We start from the raw sequence: 21,521 nt of genomic DNA, 5'->3' as shown, positions 1-21,521 counted from the left end.
TGCATGAGATTAATTTATAATACAACAGATTTACTCACTCATTTTAGCTGAGTGATTTCTCCTAATTGCATCTAAAATACCATTTAGGACATAGATCTGTTTTACAAAGCATTTCAGGAGCCTAAGCTCCTGAGCAAATGTATGTAAATCACAGAAGATAAAATCGGCAAATATATGTAAATCACAGAAGGTAAAAAAAAAAAATTTTTAGACACTTAAATAAAAGTATCAGAACAGATTCAAATGATTTCTTATAAAATTGTGCTACTGATACATTTTAGAAATATATATAGTTTCTTAATATTTTTCAGTTTTAATTTTTCTCAGTATCACAGGCAGTATTCTAAAAGCTCATTAAGAAGTTGTTTGGAAAGCATTTTTCTGTACCATAAAAGTATCAGCCAGCTGACTTGAGTAGATTTAACTTGTCCTGGGAAGGCAAGTATGTCCAGGCTTATTTTATATGTACCTGATCCCAGTCATAGTGTAGCTGTGGAAAAATACTCTCTTGAGATTACCAAGAAATCAGGTTGTCTGTCAGTATAGATTTCTGGACACGGTTTGTTAATATTTGCATCACAGAAGATAACTTTTCAGGTTTTATGTTTCCCTAGGTTGCAGAATCTTGGAATAACATTTATTTCTCTCTGTTAGTGTTAGAAGGTCCATATAGGATCCTCTCCAAGACCCATGTATATGTCTTGGCTGTCTATGTGTCAGACTGCCTGTATCTAGAAAATTGGTTAATCAATCTCTTTTATTTTACCATAGAAATAGGCCTTATTTTAGCATGTAGCTGAGCCTTTTAACATTCAGCTATTTGATTCATTCGATTCTTGTCTCTGCCATAAGATTATGAAGTTTCCTAGATCCTAAGTCTTCATTTTACCTTATATATCTTGTTAATTCATGCTTGCTGAAATTATTCAGTCATATGATTAATACAGCATCAGCATGCAACATGACGCTAGTAAGACTGTACAAATGTAAATGTGTAATTTTGTTCTTTCAAATTAATAAGAATTTTCATCCATCTTTACCCTCAGGCGCTAACTCAGCGACTAGGTAGAATTATTAACGGACACATTGATCTTGATAACAGAGGAGTAATATTTACTGAAGCTTTTGTAGCTAGACATAAAGCACGCATCCGTGGGTTGTTCAGTGCTATTACCCGGTAAGCATATTTTAAATTATGTATATTTTTACATTTGTTTGATTATTGTTTGCTTTTTTGTTGTTTTAAAGCAGAATCTCATTCAGGCCCCTAGTTTATTAAATAGACAGAGGGCAGCTTCTGTGAAATAGGAATGGGGATTCCAGAGCCCTAGAATGTGGCCACACTCTCTCCAACGCACATCTCCTTTACTCGCCTACCTTCACCATCCTTATGACCCCAGATGTACTTCTGCAGAACACCCAGATCATATATAAAGTCACCCTGGGATCATGGAAAGAGTATGCAGTCAGAAGTCCTTGGGTCATATCCCTATCACATAGTAACCTTGTGACCTTGAGTAGATAAGTCAGTCAGTCACCTAACTTCTTTGGGCCACAGACGGGGCTGGATGACTTTAGAACTTTTTTTTTTACTAAATAACATTCTAGAATTCTAATGAATAACAATTTTACTTTCAAAATCACTTGAACTTAATGTTTGGGCCCTGTGTAACAAACTCCAGTGTGGAATTAAGAAAAACTACGTTCTCAATTGTCTCTTTTCTCCTGTGTCATTTAGTTTATCTCAGTGGTTTTTGGGTCCCACCAGCATTTAAATGTCCAGATTTCTCCATTTTAAAACAATCAAACCTCTCTCAACCCCATCCACTCCCTTTACCATCTTGTTTATTCCTTTCCTTAAAGTGAACCTTCTTGAATTGATGTGTACAGTTACTATCTCAGTTTTCTTACCTTTTGTCACTTCTCAACTCACCCACCTGGCTTCTACAACTTACGTAGCAATGATGTCAGTATCATTAAATTTAATGGGTATTCCCTGTCCTTGTTTTACTTTATAGCACCATTTAACCCCAATTACGGCTTCCTTCTTGAAATGTTCTCATCTCTCTCTTCTTTTTTTTTCTTAACACTGTACTTTCCTGGTTTCTTTTTACCTGTTTTGGCTGTACCTGATTAGGCTGTACCTTTTCTGGCTCTTCCTTCTTTCACGAGCCTTGAAAGTTTTGTTTCAGGCCATCTTTTCTTCTCAGTCCTGTACTGTCTGCCTAGGTGCTTTTACCTTTCTTCTAAGTTTCAGACTCATACTATCTGTACAGCATCTCTGTTGAAGTGTTTTATTATAAGTGCCTCAAATTCAGCATATTTAAAATAACTCACTACTGTCCCACTTTCCACCTCTTCTGAATTTATTCTTCCACTGGTGTTTCCATTACCAGTAAATATCATCATCAGGTTGGTTTTGCCAGAAAACTGGGAGTCCTCCTTTATGCCATCCTTTCTCTTACCTCCCTTTCCATAACACAACATCTTTTGAATTCATATTTTAAATATTTATGTAATCTTTACTTCTCTGACATCACCATTCTTACCACTTCAGTCCATTTTTTACCTAGACTGTTTCAGGAGCTCTCTAACAAGTCCCCCTTCTTCTACTCTTATTACTTTCCAGGACATTTTTTCGTGGCAGCCACAGTGATTTCTTTTTGTCATTCAACAAATCAAAAGCACTCATTGAACACCTAATACATTCAGGGCCCTGGTGGAACAAAAGACTAAAAGGATAGAAGACAGAGCTTGCAATCTAATGCAACAGTTTTCTTTCTCTCTTTCTTCCTTTTTTTATCTCACACTTACAGAAAAGTTGCTAGAGAACCTTTTTGTTTTTTAATTCTGTCACATTTGAGAGAAAGTGGCTGACATGATGTCCCATAATCACACTTTAGTCTGTATTTCCTACAAACAAGGGCAACGTCCTATAGAACTACAATACAAACATCAAAATCAGAAAATTGACCGTGATCCATTACTACTATCCAGTCCTTGGATCCCATTCATGTTTTACCAGTTGTTCCAATAATATTCTTTATACAAAAAGGATCCAGTTCAGAATCACATAGTGCATTTAATTGTCATGTCATGTCTCCTTAGTCACTGGAACACTTACCTTACTTTCATGACCTTGACACTTGAAGATCACAGGCCAGTTATTTCATAGAATATTCAATCTTTTCTTTCTGCTACTTTGTCATATTTATATTTAGGTTATGCATCTTTGGCAGGAATATCACAAAAGTGATTATATGTTCTTGTCATTGAACCCTATCAGGTGGCATACAATTTAGATTTTTCCAGTTACTGATGAGGTGCACTGTGACTTCTTAATAAGGAGATATCTGCTAGGCTTCTCATAAAGATTCTTGTTTCCCTTTATAATTAAGTATTTATGGGGAGGGCAGTTTGAGATCATGTGAGTTACCCTGTTTTTCATCAAATTTTCAGTTTATTCATTTATTAAATCACTGTGGACTTACGGTTTTCTATATTATTCATTAGATTATAATCTATTGTTACCATTATTTAGATTTTCAAATTGGCTCTGATTTAGCTAGTGGAAGGCCTTTCAAGCTGGCTTCTGTGTCCTTTTGACGTGTCCCCATCATTCTTCCAACACTTCTTTCTGGCGTAACAAGAAGTTCCAGGCTCAGTTCATACTTTACCTGTTCCAACCTTGGAATCAGCCATTTCTCCAACGAGCCCTGGTTCCTTTTAGTAGAGTATAGTATTTAGAAACCAAGATCTGGACACTAGATTGTTTATTGCTGTTTGGTTGTTCCTACTCCCAAGCCCTCTCAGCAGACAAGCTAAGGTATACACGTTACACAATTGTATACACCCCCCTATATATCTATATTTTTGTGTATCAGGAACCATGAGTTCACACTGATACCTTCAACACTCTAAGTCTTGTTCTAGTTTTCTCCTTTTCCATAATTGTAACTCCCTTCTCTGTCCATGAGAAACCTAGCTCCCATTATCCTTAATGTATTTACTTATTTGATTAATTCCCCTTTATGTGACTGATCTCCCATTTGCTGCTACAGCTCTCTTCCCTATGTGGATGTCTGCTTTACATAGGCTCTGACAGATTCCGCCAGATCACCCTTCTAACACAAGAACAGTAGTTTTTTCCAGGAGAGGAACTGAGTAGCTGAGTGATAGGAATGGAGGGGGACTCTGTTTTGTAACTTTTTTGTACCCTGAACATTTATCACTTAGTCAAAAAAACAAAAAAAAAAAAACTAAAAGTGTATTTTTCCTATTAACAAATATTTATCCTTTTTCTTTGACTAGTTTTTGTGGTGAGTGTAGTTATCATCTGGTTCAGCAAATAATATTTTCCTGACTCATAGTAGCCCTGAGTTTCTCTGTATGGAGGTATTATCAAACCATGAGAGCAAAAACAAATTTTGAGCCACAAAAGATGTTGCTAGGCTGTGTGGCTTCAAGTTAGTACCATTTAAGGTAATGTATCTTCATATTTGCCTCTTAAATACAAGGAACCAACTCAGTTTTCTGGTCTAACTTCAGAGAGAAGACCTGCATCTCTGATTGAAAAGGGTTTATGTTTATTGTTACTATAGGTAGCCAGAAAGAAGAGCAGGAAGTAGTTAGTGAGAAGAATACTAAGCTACATTGTATTCCAGATTGAAATAATTCAGCAGCTAAATTTCATTGTACAAAAAAAGCTAGAAATTTTGTGCAATCCAATTAAACTTTTATTGAACACCCACAGTAAGTTATGCACCCAGAAGTTTTAAGATAAAGTTCTTCAAGATGCCCTCTGCATTTTTGTAGGAATGTGTTCAGGTAGAAAGGAACAGAAAACAAAAAACATGAGAAGGTTGTAATAAGATAAACAGGAGAGCAAACTTCATGTAATTGGACCTAATTGGTCCAGGGGGTGGGGCAGGCTCTAGATAATTCAACTGAAAATTTTAGGTAAAATAATTTAATACAAACCAAATTGATCTATATAGGAATTTGGTAAAAATAATAGTTTAGTCAAAAATCCCCAAACACAGCGGTTTTAAGTATTAATTCATATTTAGACAACTGTTTCTGCTCTCCCAGGTTTGTCATAGGGAAAATTTATAACATTTCAAATAATCAACAAGAGAGAATCAAGTAGTTGGAATAACTTAAAAGTCTTTTAGTTATATGTGTAAGAATAAAAACACAGACTAAACCTAAACCAGAGAACTGGTATAATTGGCTTAAAATGAATAGGGATGAAAAAATTGGAGTCAGAAAAAAGTCTAGACCTTTTTTTTCAATAGTTTCCTTTACTTAAAATAAATTGTAATTATTATAAAAGAAAAGCATTGACAGGGATCTATCCAAAAGAAATGAAAACATATCTCTGCACAAAGGCATGAAACCAATCTTCATAGCAGCATTATTCATAATAGCCCCAAACTGGAAATAATCCAGGTGTCCATCAACTGACAAATGGATACAAACAACAAAATATGGTATATCCATACACCAGTATGCTGTTCAGCAACAAAAAGGAGTGAATACTGATCTGTGCTTTATTATGCATGAACCTCAAAGACATGCTAAGTAAAAGAAGCTGGATACAAGAGACCACATACTGATTCCATTTATAAGAAATCTCTAGAAAAGCACATTTGTAGAGGCAGAAAGCAGATCAGTGGTTCTCTAGGTCTACGGGTGGCAACAGGAATTAACTGCAAATATCTGGGAAGGAACTTTTTGGGTGATGGAAACCTTCTAAAACTGGATTGTGGTGTTGGTTGCTCAGTTCTATTAATTTATTGAGATTGTTGAATTGTATACTTAGAATTGGTTAGATTTATATGTAAATTTTGTATATCTCATTAAAGCTGTTCAAAAAAAAGGAAATGGGGCTTCCCTGGTGGCACAGTGGTTGAGAGTCCGCCTGCCAATGCAGGGGACACGGGTTCGTGCCCCGGTCCAGGAAGAGCCCACATGCCGCGGAGCGGCTGGGCCCATGAGCCATGGCCACTGAGCCTGCGTGTCCAGAGCCTGTGCTCCGCAACAGGAGAGGCCACAACAGTGAGAGGCCTGCGTACCGCAAAAACAAAACAAACAAACAAACAAGTGTATAATCATTATAGAAAAGACTGATAAGCAAAAGAGAGAAATTAAAGTGGATTTCTCCCAGTCATACACCCTAACTGGAATACAGCATTTAGTTTCCTTTCAGTATGTTTGTGATCTCATTTTTCTTCAGAAATGGAATCATATAACATTCACTGACTTCCCAGGTGAGGGGAGCCTCACAGACAGAAAAAATAGAATGAACAAGAAATTAACATAAAATAAAGGGCAAGACAGATCGTCAAGAGTCACCAAATTTGAGGTGAAATTTTGGTGGGAAAGCAAATTGATCACAGAATGGGAGGACAGATCAATTACCTGGTATTTCAATAGCATAATTCTGCTTAAGGATGTAAAATTTGGTGCAGTTTTTTTTTTTTTTAGTTGATTTACAGTGTTGTGTTGTTTTCTGGTGTTCAGCAAGCAATTCAGTTATATATGTGTATATATATTTTTCTTCATGTTCTTTTCCATTATACTTTATTACAGGATACTGAATATAGTTCCCTGTACTATACAGTAGGACCTTCTTGTTTATCTATTTTATATATAGTAGTTTGTATCTGCTAATCCCAAACTTCTGATTTATCCCTCCCCCACCCCTTTTCCCTTTTGATAACCATAAGTTTTCTATGTCTGAGTCTGTTTCTGTTTTGTAAATAAGATCATTTGTATCATAGTTTAGATTCCATATGTAAGTGATGTCATATGGCATTTGTCTTTCTCTGACTTCACTTTGTATGATAATCTCTAGCTCCATCCATGTTGCTGCAAATGGCAACATTTGATTCTTTTTTATGGCTGAGTAATATTCTATTGTGTGTGTGTATATATATATCACATCTTCTTTATCCATTCATCTGTTGATGGACACTTAGGTTGCTTTCACATCTTGGCTATTATTAATAGTGCTGCTATGAACATTGGGGTGTGTGTATCTTTTAAAATTAGAGTTTTTGTCTTTTCTGGATATATGCCCAGGAGTGAGATTGCTGGATCAAAAGGTAGCTCTATTTTTAGTTTTTCAAGGAACCTCCATACTGTTTTCCACAGTGGCTGCACCAGTTTACATTCCCACCAACAGTGTAGGAGGGTTCCCTTTTCTCCACACCCTTTCCAGCATTTATTATTTGTAGACTTTTTGATGATGGCTATTCTGACCCATGTGAGGTGATACCTCATTGTAGTTTTGATTTGCATTTCTCTAATAATTAGTGATATTGACCATCTTTTCGTGTGCCTATTGGCCATCTTTATGTCTTCTTTGGAGAAATGTCTATTTAGGTCTTCTGTCCATTTTTTTTTTTTTTTTAACATCTTTATTGGGGTATAATTGCTTTACAATGGTGTGTTAGTTTCTGCTTTATAACAAAGTGAATCAGCTATACATATACATATGCTCCCATGTGTCTTCCCTCTTGCGTCTCCCTCCCTCCCACTCTCCCCATCCCACCCCTCCAGGCTGTCCCAAAGCCCCGAGCTAATATCCCTGTGCCTTGCGGCTGCTTCCCCCTAGCTATCTACCTTACTACGTTTGTTAGTGTGTATATGTCCATGACTCTCTCTCGCCCTGTCAAAACTCACCCTTCCCCCTCCCCATATCCTCAAGTCCGTTCTCCAGTAGGTCTGCGCCTCTATTCCTGTCTTATCCCTAGGTTCTTCATGACATTTTTTTTCCTTAAATTCCATATATATGTGTTAGCATACGGTATTTGACTTTTTCTTTCTGACTTACTTCACTCTGTATGACAGACTCTAGGTCTATCCATCTCATTACAAATAACTCAGTTTCATTTCTTTTTAAGGCTGAGTAATATTCCATTGTGTATATGTGCCACATCTTCTTTATCCATTCGTCCGATGATGGGCGCTTAGGTTCTTTCCATCTCCGGGCTATTGTAAATAGAGCTGCAATGAACATTTTGGTACATGACTCTTTTTGAATTTTGGTTTTCTCAGGGTATATGCCCAGTAGTGGGATTGCTGGGTCATATGGTAATTCTATTTGTAGTTTTTTAAGGAACCTCCATACTGTTCTCCATAGTGGCTGAACCAATTCACATTCCCACCAGCAGTGCAAGAGTGTCCCCGTTTCTCCACACCCTCTCCAGCATTTATTGTTTCTAGATTTTTTGATGATGGCCATTCTGACTGGTGTGAGATGATATCTCATTGTAGTTTTGATTTGCATTTCTCTAATAATTAGTGATGTTGACCATCTTTTCGTGTGCCTATTGGCCATCTTTATGTCTTCTTTGGAGAAATGTCTATTTAGGTCTTCTGTCCATTTTTGATTGGGTTGTTTGGTGTTTTTATTTTTTTTTTAATTGAGCTATATAAACTGTATATTTGGAAATAACTCCTTGTTGGTCACATTGTTTGCAGACATTTTCTCCCAGTACGTAAGTTGTCTTTTCATTTTGTTTATGGTTTCCTTTGCTGTGCCAAAGCTTATCAGTTTGATTTGGTCCCATTTGGTTATTTTTGCTTTTATTTCTGTTACCTTGGGAGGCTGATCTAAGAAAACATTGCTACAATTTATGTCAGAGAATGTTTTGCCAATGTTCTCTTCTAGGTGTTTTATGGTGTCATGTCTTATATTTAAGTCTTTAAGCCATTTTTGAGTTTATTTTTGTGTATGGTATAAGGGAGTGTTCTACCTTCATTGATTTACATGTGGCTGCCCAGCTTTCCCAGCCCACTTGCTGAAGAGACTGTCTTTTCCCCATTGTATATTCTTGCCTCCTTTGTCGAAGATTAATTGACCATGGGGGTGTGTGGGTTTATTTCTGGGCTCTCTTTGTCTTCTGTTATTGTTTTTGGCCGTGTGGCTTGCAGGATCTTAGTTCCCTGACCGAGGATTGAACCTGTGCCCTTGTCAGTGAAAGCACAGAGTCCTAACGACTGGACCACCAAGGAATTCCCTGGGCTCTCTTTTCTGTTGCATTGATCCATGTGTCTGTTTTTGTGCCAATACCATGCCGTTTTGATTACTGTAGCTTTGTAGTATTGTCTGAAGTCAAGGAGGGTTATGCCTCCTGCTTTGTTCTTTTTCCTCAGGATCGCTTTGGCAATTCTGGGTCTTTTATAGTTCCATATAAATTTTAGGATTATTTGTTCTAGTTCTGTGGAAAATGTCATGGGTAATTTGATAGGGATTCCATTAAATCTGTAGATTGCTTTGGGTAGTATTAATATTCTAACAATATTAATTCTTCCAATCCAAAAGCATGAGATATCTTTCCATTTCTTTGAATCATCTTCAGTTTCCTTTGTTAATGTTTTGTAGTTCTTAGCATATAAGTCTCTCACCTCCTTGATGAGGTTTATTCCTAAGTATATCTTTTTTTGATGCAGTTTTTAAAGGGAATTTTTTTTTACTTTGCCTTTCTGATATTTCATTGTTAGTATAAAGAAATGCAACAGATTTCTGTATGATAATCTTGTATCCTGCTACCTTGCTGAATTCATTTATCAGTTCTAGTTTTTGTGTGGCGTATTTAGGATTTTCCGTATATGGTATTATGTCATCTGCTTATAATGATAATTTTACCTCTTCCCTTCCAATTTGTGTACCTTTTATTGCTTTTTATTGTCTGATTGCTGTGGCTAGGACTTCTGATACTGTGTTGAACAGAAGTGGTGACAGTGGGCATCCTTGTAGTAAATTTCAGCAGGAATGCGTTCAGCTTTTCACTGTTGAGTATTATGTTGGCTGTGGGTTTGTCATAAATAGCTTTTATTATGTTGAGATATGTTCCCTCCGTACCCACTTTGGTAAGAGTTGTTATCATGAGTGGATGTTGAATTTTGTCAAATGCTTTTTCTGCAGCTATCGAGATGATCATGTGGTTTTTGTCTGTTCTTTTGTTTATGTGGTGTATCCCGTTGATTTGCTATGTTGAACTATCCTTGTGAACTTGGGATGAATCCCAATTGGTCGTGGTGTATGATCTTTTTTATGTGTTGTCGGATTCGGTTTGCTAATGTTTTGTTGAGATTTTCTGCATCTACATTTGTCAGAGATACTGGTAATTTTCTTTTTTGGTGGTATTTTTGTTTGGTTTTGGTATCAGGATGATGGTAACTTCATAGAATGTCTTTGGGAGTGTTCCCTCCTCTTCAGTCTTTTGGAAGAGTTTGAAAAGGATCAGTATAAGTTCTTTGTATGGTTGGTAGAATTAATTCCCCAGTGTAGCCATCCCGTCCTGGACTTCTGTTTGCAGGGAGTTTTTTTTATTACAGATTCTGTTTCACTTCTAGGGATCATTCTGTTCAAATTAATTTGTTTCTTAATTCAGTTTTGGAGGACTGTATGTTTCTAGAAACTTGTCCATTTCTTCTGGGTTGTCCAATTTGATGGCATATAATTGTTCATAGTATTCTCTTATGGTTTTTGTATTTCTGTGGTATCAGTTGTTATTTCTCCTCTTTCATTTCTTATTTTATTTAGTTCTCTCTTTTCTTCTTGGTGAGCCTGGCCAGAGGTCTGTAGGTTTTGTTTACCCTTTGAAAGAACCAGCTCTTGATTTTATTGATTTCTTTTTTTTTTAATTGCAGTATAGATTTACAGTGGTGTGTTTCAGGTGTACAGCAAAGTGATTCAGTTACATGTATGTATATGTGTGTGTATATATATTCTTTTTCAGATTCTTTTCCCTTATAGATTATTATAAAATATTGAGTATAGTTCCCTGTGGTATACAGTATGTCCTTATGGCTTATCTATTGATATTTTATGTATAGTAGTATGTATATGTTAATTCCAAGTTCCTCATTTATCCCTCCCTCCTACCTTTCCCCTTTGGTGACTATAAGTTTGTTTTCTATGCCTGTGGGTCTATTTCTGTTTTGTAAATAAGTTTATTTGTATCATTTTTTTTTTTTAGATTCCACATATAAGCAATATCATATGATATTTGTCTTTTTTGGCTTATTTCACTTAGTATGATAATCTCTAGTTCCATCCATGTTGCTGCAAATGGCATTATTTCATTTTTCTTACGGCTGAGTAATATCCCATTGCGTGTGTGTGGGTGTGTATGTATATCTGTCACATCTTCTTTATCCATTCATCTATCAATGGACATTTAGGTGGCTTCCATGTCTTGTGTATTGTAAATAGTGCTGCAATGAACATTGGGATGCATGTATCTTTTTGAATTATAGTTTTGTCCAGTTATATGCCCAGGAGTGGGATTACAGGATCATATGGTAGCTCTAGTTTTAGTTTTTTTAAGGAACCTCCATACTGTTCTCCATAGTGCCTGTACAGATTTACATTCTCACCAACAGTGTAGGGGGGTTCCTTTTTCTCCATACCCTCTTCAGCATTGTTTGTAGACGTTTTTGATGATGGTTATTCTGACTGGTGTCAGGTGATACCTCATGGTAATTTTGATTTGCATTTTTCTAATAATTGGCATTGTTGAGCGTTTTTTTCATCTGTATTGGCCATCTGTATGTCTTTGGAGAAGTGTCTGTTTAGATCTTCTACCTGCTTTTTGATTGGGTTGTTTCTATTTTTTTAAATCTCTTTTATTTATTCCCTCTCTGATCTTCATTATTTCCTTTCTTTTTCTGACTTTAGGTTTTGTTTTTTTCTTTTAATTCTTTTAGGTGGTAGGTTAGGTTGTTTATTTGAGATTTTTCTTATTTTTTGAGGAAGGCCTGTATTGCTGTGAACTTCCCTCTAAGGACTGCTTTTGCTGCATGCCATAGATTTTGTATGGTTGTGTTTTCATTGTCAGTTGTCTCAAGGTATTTTTAAATTTCCTCTTTGATTTCATCTTGAGCCATTGTTTTTTTAGTAGCATGTTGTTTAGTCTCCATGTAATCGTTTTTTTTCTTGTTTTTCTTTCTGTGGTTGATTTCTAGTTTCATGCTGTTGTGGTCAGAAAAGATACTTGAAATAATTTCTATCCTCTTCAATTTGTTGAGGTGTGTTTTGTGTCCTTGTATGTGGTCAGTCCTAGAGAATGTTCCATGTGCACTTGAAAACAGTTGTGTATTCTGGTTTTATTGGATGTAATGCCCTGAAAATATCAATTAAGTCTAACTATTCTAATGTGTCATTTAGGATCTCTGTTGCATTATTGATTTTCTGTCTGGAAGATCTATCCATTGATGTGAGTCTGGTGTTAAAGTCTCCTACTGTTAGTATTTGTTTTATGTATTCAGATGCTCCTATATTGGGTGCATATATGTTAAAGAGTATAATATCCTCTCCTTGTATTGATCCTTTTATCATTATTCAGTGCCCTTGTTTATCTTTTTTTATGGTCTTTGTTTCAAAGTCTGTTTTCTCTGATATGAGTATTGCTACCCCCACCTTCTTGTCACTTCCATTTGCATGATACATCTCTTTCTATCTCTTCACTTTCAGTCTATGTGTGTCATTTGCCCTAAAGTGGGTCTTTTGTAGACAGCATGTTGTAGGCTCTTGTTTTTTTATCCAATCTGCCACTCTTTGACTTTTGATTGGAGCATTTAGTCTATTGACATTTAAGGTAATTATTGATAGATATGTATTTGTTGCCATTTTAAACCTTGTTTTCCAGTTGATTTTGTATTTATTTGTTCCCTTCTTTTTCTGTCTTTCCTATTGTGGTTTGATGGTTTTCTTTTGTATTATGCTTTTGTTCTCTTCTTTTTGTTTTTTGTGAATCTGTTGTATGTTTTTGATTTGTGATTACGCTGTTTTTCAAGTATGTTAACCCATTCCTGTATCTACTTGCTACAAACTGGTAGTCATATAGGCTCAAATACATTCTAAAAAAAAAAAATCTGTATTTTCTTACTTTTCTCCCCCATATTTTTTGATTTCAATGTCCTCTTTTGCACCTTCATGTTTATCCTTTTGCTGTTCATTGTAGTTAATATCGCTTTCACAATAATTTTTTAAAAATCTGTGTACTGGCTTATTTAAGTGATTTACTTTCCAGTTGTGATATTCTTTTTCTTTCCTACAGATTCTTGCTTTTCTATTGAGAGAAGACCTTTCAATTATTTCTTTTAGGATAGATTTAGTATTGCTGTATTCTTTCAGTTTTTGCTTGTCGGAGACATTCTTTCTCTCTCCTAAATGATAATCTTGCTAGGTAGAGTTTCCTAAGTTGTAGGTTTTTCCCTTTCAGGACATCGAATATATCTTGTCACTCCCTTCTGGCCTGAAACGTTTTTTGTAGAGAAATCAGCTGATAGGCTTAAGTAGGTTCCCTTTGTAACTAATTCTTTGTTTTCTCTTGCTGCCTAGAAACCTCTCTTTATCTTTTTTTTTTTTTTTTTTTTTCCCCCCGGTACGAGGGCCTCTCACTGTTGTGGCCTCTCCCGTTGCAGAGCACAGGCTCCGGACGCACAGGCTCAGCGGCCATGGCTCACGGGCCCAGCCGCTCCGCAGCATGTGGGATCTTCCCGGACCGGGGCACGAACCTGCGTCCCCTGCATCGGCAGGCGGACTCCTAATCACTGCGCCACCAGGGAAGCCCTCTCTTTATCTTTTAACTTTTGTCATTTTAATTATAATATGTCCTGTTGTGGGTTTGTTTGGGTTCATCCTTTTGGGACCTTCTCTGCTTCCCATACCTGGATATCTGTTTCCTTCCTTAGGTTTGGGAAGTTTTCAGCCATAATTTCTTCCAATACATTTTCGATCCCCTTTTCTCTTTCTTCTCCTGGGATCCCTATGATGTGTAGATTGGCACACTTTATATTATCCCATAGGTCTTATATATTGCTTTCATTTTTTTTCATTTGTCTTTCTGTGTGCTGTTCTTATTGGGTAATTTCCATTATTCTTTCTTCCTGATCATTTATTCATCTGCATCATTCAGTTTGCTATTTTTTGCCTTTAGCTCAGCTTTCATCTCAGCAAATGAGTTTTCTAATTTTTCTTGGTTTCTCGTTACAGTTAGTAACTAGTTCCTTGTTACAGTGACCTGCATTTCTGTTGATAGCCTTTCTTAATTCCTTCAGTAGTTTTATTACCTCCTTTTTGAACTCAGGGTCTAGTAGACTGGAGAGGTGTTTCATTTTTTGTTCCTTCAGGGGAGTTCTCTTGATCTTTTCATTGCATTTGGCTCCTCTGCTTCTTCATTTTACTTATATTTCTCTTACTGTAAGAGTTTAGGAGAAACAGTTATCTACTGTGGTCTTGGAGGGCTGTTTTTATGTCGGAGCATCCCTGTGTACCCTGCATGAATCTAATATTTTTGGTGTGAGAGCTGTTTTTAGTGTGGGTCCCTGCCACGTCTTTTCTCAGTATGTGCTGGCCATTATCCCATTGATGGGGGTGTTACTGGTGTTGTGGTGACCAGAGCCTGCAATGGATATTGAGCAGGACATCCTCTTTGCTCTGTGGTTGTCACAGCCCTGTTGGGGACAGGGTCTGCTCACCAGTTGTTGGAGTAGAAGCCCCCAGATACATTTCTAAGCTACTACAGTGTGAGATAGGCAAGACTGGAGTGCTCCCTCTGGGAGAAAAGTCAGCCTGTTCCTCCACAGGAGCTGTTTGCCGGGAGGGCATCTGTGGTGTTGCCTGTCACTCGTGCAGTCTCACAAAGTATGCTCTTGTTGGCACTGCCCTGGCCCCTCCTCAATCATGGGAATGCAGGCAGTCGACCTGGGTGACCCTCAGGCGCTGTGCTCACAAAACCAGCAGCGCAGATCCACTGAAGTCAGGCACCTGAACTGTCATGGTCGCACACCTGGACCTGCCCTGGGAGCTACAGAATCAGCCCAGACCCTAGCTCCACCTCCACATATGCATGCCCACAAAGCTTGCAGCTGCTAATGCCAGACTTGACCCAGCCACAGGATCGCCAGTAATCTGCTTGGATGTCCCACAGGTGCTGAGCTTACAAAGCCACCAGCAGCGGCATAAATCCACAGATTGATCAGCTGCTGGGACACAGCTCAGATTTCAGCCCCACCTCCAAGTGTGGGCAGCACTCCTGGGCTTGCATGCTCCCAGAGATCATAGAGGCAGAGCCACACCTGCTGTGAGCACGCAGAGATTGAGGCTGCTCTGGTGGGGCCTTGCCCCTCCCTTTGCTTGAGGGTCACCCCATTAACAGTGGGGCTTCTATGGCAGACCCAGGCTCAGTCCTGTGTACACCTCCTGTTGCAGCCCAAAGCATACTCCACCCCCTTCAGGCTGTCTCTGCACAGTGAATCCCAGTCCTCTCCCCAGGTCTGTCCCCTGAAGCCCAAGTTTCAGCACCTAGCCCCCATGCCCACTAGCAGACATGCGTCTGGCTGGGGGGTACAGCAAGGTGGTCAGGACCGTCTGTGCCAGCCTCTGTTCTGCCTGTGGCAGGCTGGTTGCTGCATTCTCCTCTGAGCCTCTGAACCTGTCTTGCTGGCCTGGCTGATGTTCCAGTCAGTGAAGGGAGTTCCCAGTGTGAGGGAACCTTCCCTCTTTCACAGGTGCCTCCCAGGGACGTAGATCCTGTCTCAATTCCTTTTTTTTTTTTCCTACCCAGTTAAATGGTGATCTTTCTTGCAACTTTGGTTGTATGAGATCTGCCAACATTCAGTAGGTATTCTGTGAGAATTATTCCACATGTAGATGTATTTTTGATACATTTATGGGAGGAGGTGAGCTCCACGTCCTTCTATCCCGCCGTCTTGATCTGTGGTGCAATTTTTGCCTTCATTTTTTTCTTCTAAATTAATTTGTTTTTCATAAACTAATCATCCTAGTTTTTTTTAAATTCATAAGTATGTGTAACTTTATGATGAGTAAAATGTTTTTTTAATTTTTTTTCCTTTCCATAAAGGCCTACAGCAGTGAATTCTTTGATTTCAAAATATGGATTTCAGGAGCAGCTTCTTTACTGTGAGTTTGCTTTAAAGTATATATCACTTAATTAGCTGTTGAATAGACTAAATGTAAAACTTAGCTAATTTTAATGTTTTTGCCTCTTTTAATCTTAAAACTTATGTAACTAAAATATTTCTAGGGGGCTTCCCTGGTGGTACAGTGGTTGAGAATCTGCCTGCCAATGCAGGGGACACGGGTTCGATCCCTGGTCTGGGAAGATCCCACGTGCCACAGAGCAACTGAGCCCCGTGCGCTAAAACTACTGAGCTTGTGCTCTAGAGCCTGCAAGCCACAACTACTGAGCCCGCGTGTTGCAACTACTGAAGCCCGCGTGCCTAGGGCCTGTGCTCTGCAACAAGAGAAGCCACTGCAATGAGAAAGAAGCCTGCACACCACAATGAAGAACAGCCCCCACTCGTGGCAACTAGAGAAACCCTGCGTGCAGCAACAAAGACCCGACACAGCCAAAAATAAATAAATTTATTAAAATATATATATTTCTGGTTGGGAAGTTTCTCTATACCAATTTTCATATATGTGTCTTGTTATACCCACCAAACATTTAGTGTTGGGTACCTCAAGGGGAGTGGAATAAAAAAAAATTGTGTGTGTATAAAATACTCTGTTATGCATATGCATATAGAGATTTAAAATTTTGGGATTAAGAATAATTTTTACTTTGTTTCTTACAGATTTTTACTACATTTTCTTATGAAAGTAGTGTTTGGCTAAAAAAATTTTTACAAAAGGCTTATAGACATTAAAAATAAATTCTTAGCATTCAAACAGTACAGTAATATCTTCAAAATAATTTTGGTCCATTGACTATTTTGTGTTTTTGTGAAACTCTTATGAGATTTCGAAGGTTTTTTTTTTAAAGCTTGGCTGGAGTAATTTTTAAAAGCAGCGACAATCTTTCAACTCAGGTATTTGTGCAAATATAAAATTAAAATGAATAATGGAAAAGAAATTTAAATACAGAACGAAAAATTAATTTTTGTTCACTATATTTTGCAGAATATGGAGTTCAATTTAAATTTTTTAAGACAAATTTAAAATTAAAATGTGACGTATTTCTGAATTTCCATAATCGGAGTTGGTGAAATTTCATTATAATGTAAAGTTCTTCAAGTAATAACTGATAAATTGATAACTTTGTCTGAATTTAGCTTGGGTTTGTGTTGTACAATCACACAAAATTTAAAATTATGTGCTGCAGTCAATTGTGAAATCTAGACCTTTCTGATGTACTCTAATTTACTCAGCATTGGAATTCTGAAATTCATATGTAAACTAATTTTTATTTCTGTTAAAAGCTAACTTTCCTGAATCATTCTTTGTGCCAGACATCTTTTGACTGTTCTTGTTGGTTCACTCAGGAATAACTCCTTCCTATCTGCTTTGTCTCTTTTTAGGGGATTTTGATATTTAAAACAACAAAGTGTGTAGTCAAATGTTACGGTTTAAATAAAAATCATAAATTTGGTGTTAATGGCAGGCACTAGTAGGTGGCAGAGTTGAGGTTTGGACTTAGGCTATCTGGGTCCATATCCATCCTCTTAACCATGGCATTATATTTCTGTTATAGGTAGGATTAAAATGTGTTCCTTCAATTTAAACAGTGGAAAAGTAATTAATTTATACAGATTTTCATGGCTTTATTTCACACTGTTGATTCTAATAGGATCCAGGTGTCTTGATTTTTCTAAATATGAGGAAATTGAACTTGGTAACACTAGTGATTGTGTATTATCTATTCTCAGTGTGTAATTGTCTACTTTTAATCATGAGATAAATATTGGCATTTTTTTCCCAAAATTAGACTAAAAAATTCAACATTAATTAGTTTGTATTACAGTTCAGCATCTTTAGCTAGTTACCAAAATTTCCTGAATTTATGACCTGAGTATTCTCATAAATGGCAGGAAAGTTTTGTCTAAAATATAATGTCTTTATTTAGTATGAAATTTAAATTTTAAATTGCTTTTTTAAAGGGTAAGAATAACTAAATTGTGAAATTTTAAAGTGTTTTACTTTTTGAGATTTTTACCTGCTCTGATTTTTTTCTGTTTGTTTGCTTTTCTTTTAAGCTGTTCTTGAGGAACTTGTTAATAGTGGACGCTTACGAGGCACTGTGGTTGGTGGGAGACAGGATAAAGCAGTGTTTGTCCCTGACATTTACTCCAGAACACAAAATACTTGGGTGGATTCTTTTCTCAGGCAGAATGGCTATCTGGGTAACTTTTTTTCTTTTTAACTAAAAATCATTTCTAATATTAAACACATTCTTAGAAAGATTGTACTAGCCCTAGGAGTATACATGTACTTTACTGTTGGCCAGCAGACTATAATGGTTCTTTTTGAGTATAAAAGTAGTCATCACACTGTAGGTTTTTGTGGGTCTTGTTAACTGAGTTTAATTCCATAGTTATTGAACAGTTGTAATGTAGAAAGGCCAGAAGCCGGTATTGATTGTTAACAGCCTTTTAGTAATGTGATACTATATGTGATACTTCAGGTTCTTTTTAATTCATAAAAAGTAATTATATTTATTATATCTTGTAACTTATGAAGTTGCTTGGTTTTTTAGTTACATAATCTTAGAAATATTTTATTGCTGTCAGTTTTACAGTGTTCATTTTTATTAGTTATCCAGTACTTCAGAAACAGAGAAGTTATTCTAAATTTTGTTTCTGAGGTTCCATCATTTGGATAAAGTAGACTAATTGAATTTAATCATTAAAACAAGTAGCATATATATATAAAACTCAGTTTGATCAATTTCATAACCCAAGTCAAACTATGTAAGGGATCAGTTACCTATAAATAAGTCATTAGTGTTCAGTTTAAATGTGTGCTAGAATGAATACTGGCTTGGCTTATGTTTTCTTGACTTTCTACAATGTGCCTTCTCAGTTTCTTCAGCCAAGGACTTGGATTAGAATTTTGTTGTAATTAATTTCCTTAAATATTATTATTTGAGGACAGAGAGTGCATGGTAGATATCTCTAATAACTTTAATGGCTGCAAATTTAAGTCTTAAATTTTTTACTTTTGTTTTATATGCTAAATCTTTTACTAGTGTAAATTAGACTAGAGATTGCTTTGTCCTCAGTTGTCTAATGAAACATTTGAAAAATAAATTCCATTCCTTAACTATAATCAAAATTCCAGTTTTTGTTTCTCTACTTAAATCATTACATTCCGTTATCCTCATTTCTACTTTTATTGCTCTTTAGTCCTCATGTTTCCCTTTGACCCCTCAATTGGAGAGAGATAAAGCTCAATTAATGAAGTACTTGAACCAATTTTTCTACAAATATGTTTAGTAATAAAAATTTGGGAAGGTAACATAACCAGGGAATAGGCTATGGTACACTTCTATGTTTTATTCTTAAAAAACTCTATTAGAATACAGTGCATTCACAAAGAACAGATTTTGGTAGAACTTAACTTTTTCTGAGGTTTCTAAAAGGTGTGAATGATGATTCTATTCCAACCTCGTGATGTATTTCTAGAATTTGATGCTTTGTCCAGACTTGGAATCCCAGATGCTGTGAGCTACATAAAGAAAAGATATAAGACTACCCAACTCTTATTTTTGAAAGCAGCTTGTGTTGGTCAAGAACTTGTGGATCAGGTGGAAGCATCCGTAGAGGAAGCCATCAGCTCTGGAACATGGGTTGATATTGCAGTATGTTTTATCTTTTTCTTCTTAATTTTCCTTTAAACCAGTGACAACTGATACTTCACTAGTATATGGCCATTTTAAGAATTAGGATGTAGCTTTCAGGAAGGATACTTTCATGGTTGGTGGGGGGAGGAGGGGTATTAATGAAAATGTTAATTTCAGATAGTGGAAAGAGCTAAGAATAAATGTATTTTGGAGGCAAAGTTATCAGGACTGGAAGTTGGAATGTTTGTGAGTTTTTGAGAGGAACTCAGTGTGACTTATAGGTTTGGGGCCTGATCAACTGAATGGAGAGTGGTTCCATTAATTGAGATGGGGGAGCAATGGGGAAGAGAAGATGGGAGCTGGGAGTCTGGGGGCAGGAGGCGCAAACCACGTTGTTTTGAACAGGACATGTTAAAATATGAGATGCCTGTTAAGTATATGAGTGGGGGGAGGTTAGGGAAGCAGTAGGATATGTGATTTCAGAGTTCGGAGTGAGGATAAAGGTAGAAATACAATTTGGGAGGTTGTCAGCATATAGAGGGTTTTGAAACCATTGGACTTAACGAGATCACTTAGGGAGAGAATACATATAACAAATGGTTTATCCGTATTATATTGCATTTATACTTTGTTTTCATTTTGTTTGTAATTCTAGCCTCTGCTACCCAGTTCCTTATCAGTGGAAGATGCTGCAATATTGCTTCAACATGTGATGAGGGCACTCAGCAAACAGGCTTTAGCTGTAGTCTTTAGCGATACTATTGTAGTCAGTGAAAAATTTATAAATGATTGTACAGAACTGTTCAGTGACCTGATGCACCAAAAAGCTGAAAAGGTATGCCAAATTTCCTTTCACCTACTAATTTTAACAGTACTTTCACATTAGAATCATCTGATGACTTTTGAAAAATGAGGTAAGCAGTATACCCAGAACTGAACACTGTGTTTCATACGTTATTTTCCTTCAATGCATCATTCCTTTTTATTTCCTCTCCTGGATTTGTTTTTCTCCTTCTTCATTCCCATCAGAACATAGAAGTTAGAACTTAGGAAGCTGCTTTTATAAATTGAAATCTTACAAATGAAATTATATATTTCACACTTAAGTCACCTGAGGGTATTGGTCCAACATTAAAATCCATAAAAATGATACCTGTGGATTATATGCATAAATGTATAGTATATTTATCAATCAGTACACATTATATTTACTAAATCTAGCAAAGCCTCATAATTTGACCTATTTGGGATATACCAATGGGATAACTTATTGAGGAAAGAAATGGTTACTATTAAAATTGATTAGTTCCTCAGAGCAACTGCTATGGAAGTGTTTAGAAGCAGAGGTCATGCCAGGTCTGCTTTAATGACTGTTCAATTCATGTTTCTGGTTAGCAGCACCCTCATTATAAAGCCTGCTCACAAAATAGGTAGAAAAAGCCCATTTATATCTCAGACCGTTAAATTCATGAGGGCTTATTAAATATATAAATAATTTATATTTATCTATATCCCTTTTAAGCTCCTTAATAGTCTTAAAAATGATACAACTTTTCTACCTTTGGCCTGCAAAGCATCAGAGAGGAGTAAAAAGTACACAGGATTGATATCAGTAAACCTGAGTTCTAATTTCAACTTGTTTATTACTCTGTTTGCCTTTGACAAATAGACTTCCAGTTTCCTCATCTTCAGAGAAAAGGATGGTGATGCCCACTCTCACAAGGATAAATATAAATTAAGGAGCAATGTAAATAAAATGTTTAGTACATGTTAGCCACCAGTTACTAAATGACTACATTATTATTTTCATTTGAGACCCTTTACTAAAATAAAAATTTAACACAATCATTGATTTTTTTTTTTTTCTTGTGCTCCTCCCTCCAACCACAAAAATAAATTCAGGAAAAAAAGTGCTTT

The 21,521-nt window shown here is 36.6% G+C and overlaps 1 protein-coding gene across 2 annotated transcripts in view; it reads left to right on the top strand.

Moving 5' to 3' along the window:
• UFL1 (UFM1 specific ligase 1) overlaps positions 1 to 21,521 on the top strand; it is a 53,478-nt gene that overhangs the window by 16,727 nt on the left and 15,230 nt on the right. For both annotated transcript variants that reach the window (XM_032651212.1, XM_032651213.1), the window contains exons 6-10: positions 1,047 to 1,177; positions 15,885 to 15,943; positions 18,019 to 18,165; positions 19,447 to 19,622; positions 20,260 to 20,439. In XM_032651212.1, the coding sequence (XP_032507103.1) occupies positions 1,047 to 1,177; positions 15,885 to 15,943; positions 18,019 to 18,165; positions 19,447 to 19,622; positions 20,260 to 20,439 (693 nt within the window). The remainder of the gene's footprint in view (positions 1 to 1,046; positions 1,178 to 15,884; positions 15,944 to 18,018; positions 18,166 to 19,446; positions 19,623 to 20,259; positions 20,440 to 21,521) is intronic.

This window comes from Phocoena sinus, chromosome 12, assembly GCF_008692025.1.
Source record: "Phocoena sinus isolate mPhoSin1 chromosome 12, mPhoSin1.pri, whole genome shotgun sequence".
Classification (NCBI taxonomy): domain Eukaryota; kingdom Metazoa; phylum Chordata; class Mammalia; order Artiodactyla; family Phocoenidae; genus Phocoena; species Phocoena sinus.
Note: the sequence above shows the minus strand (reverse complement) of the source record. Positions and strands in the feature narration are given on the sequence as shown.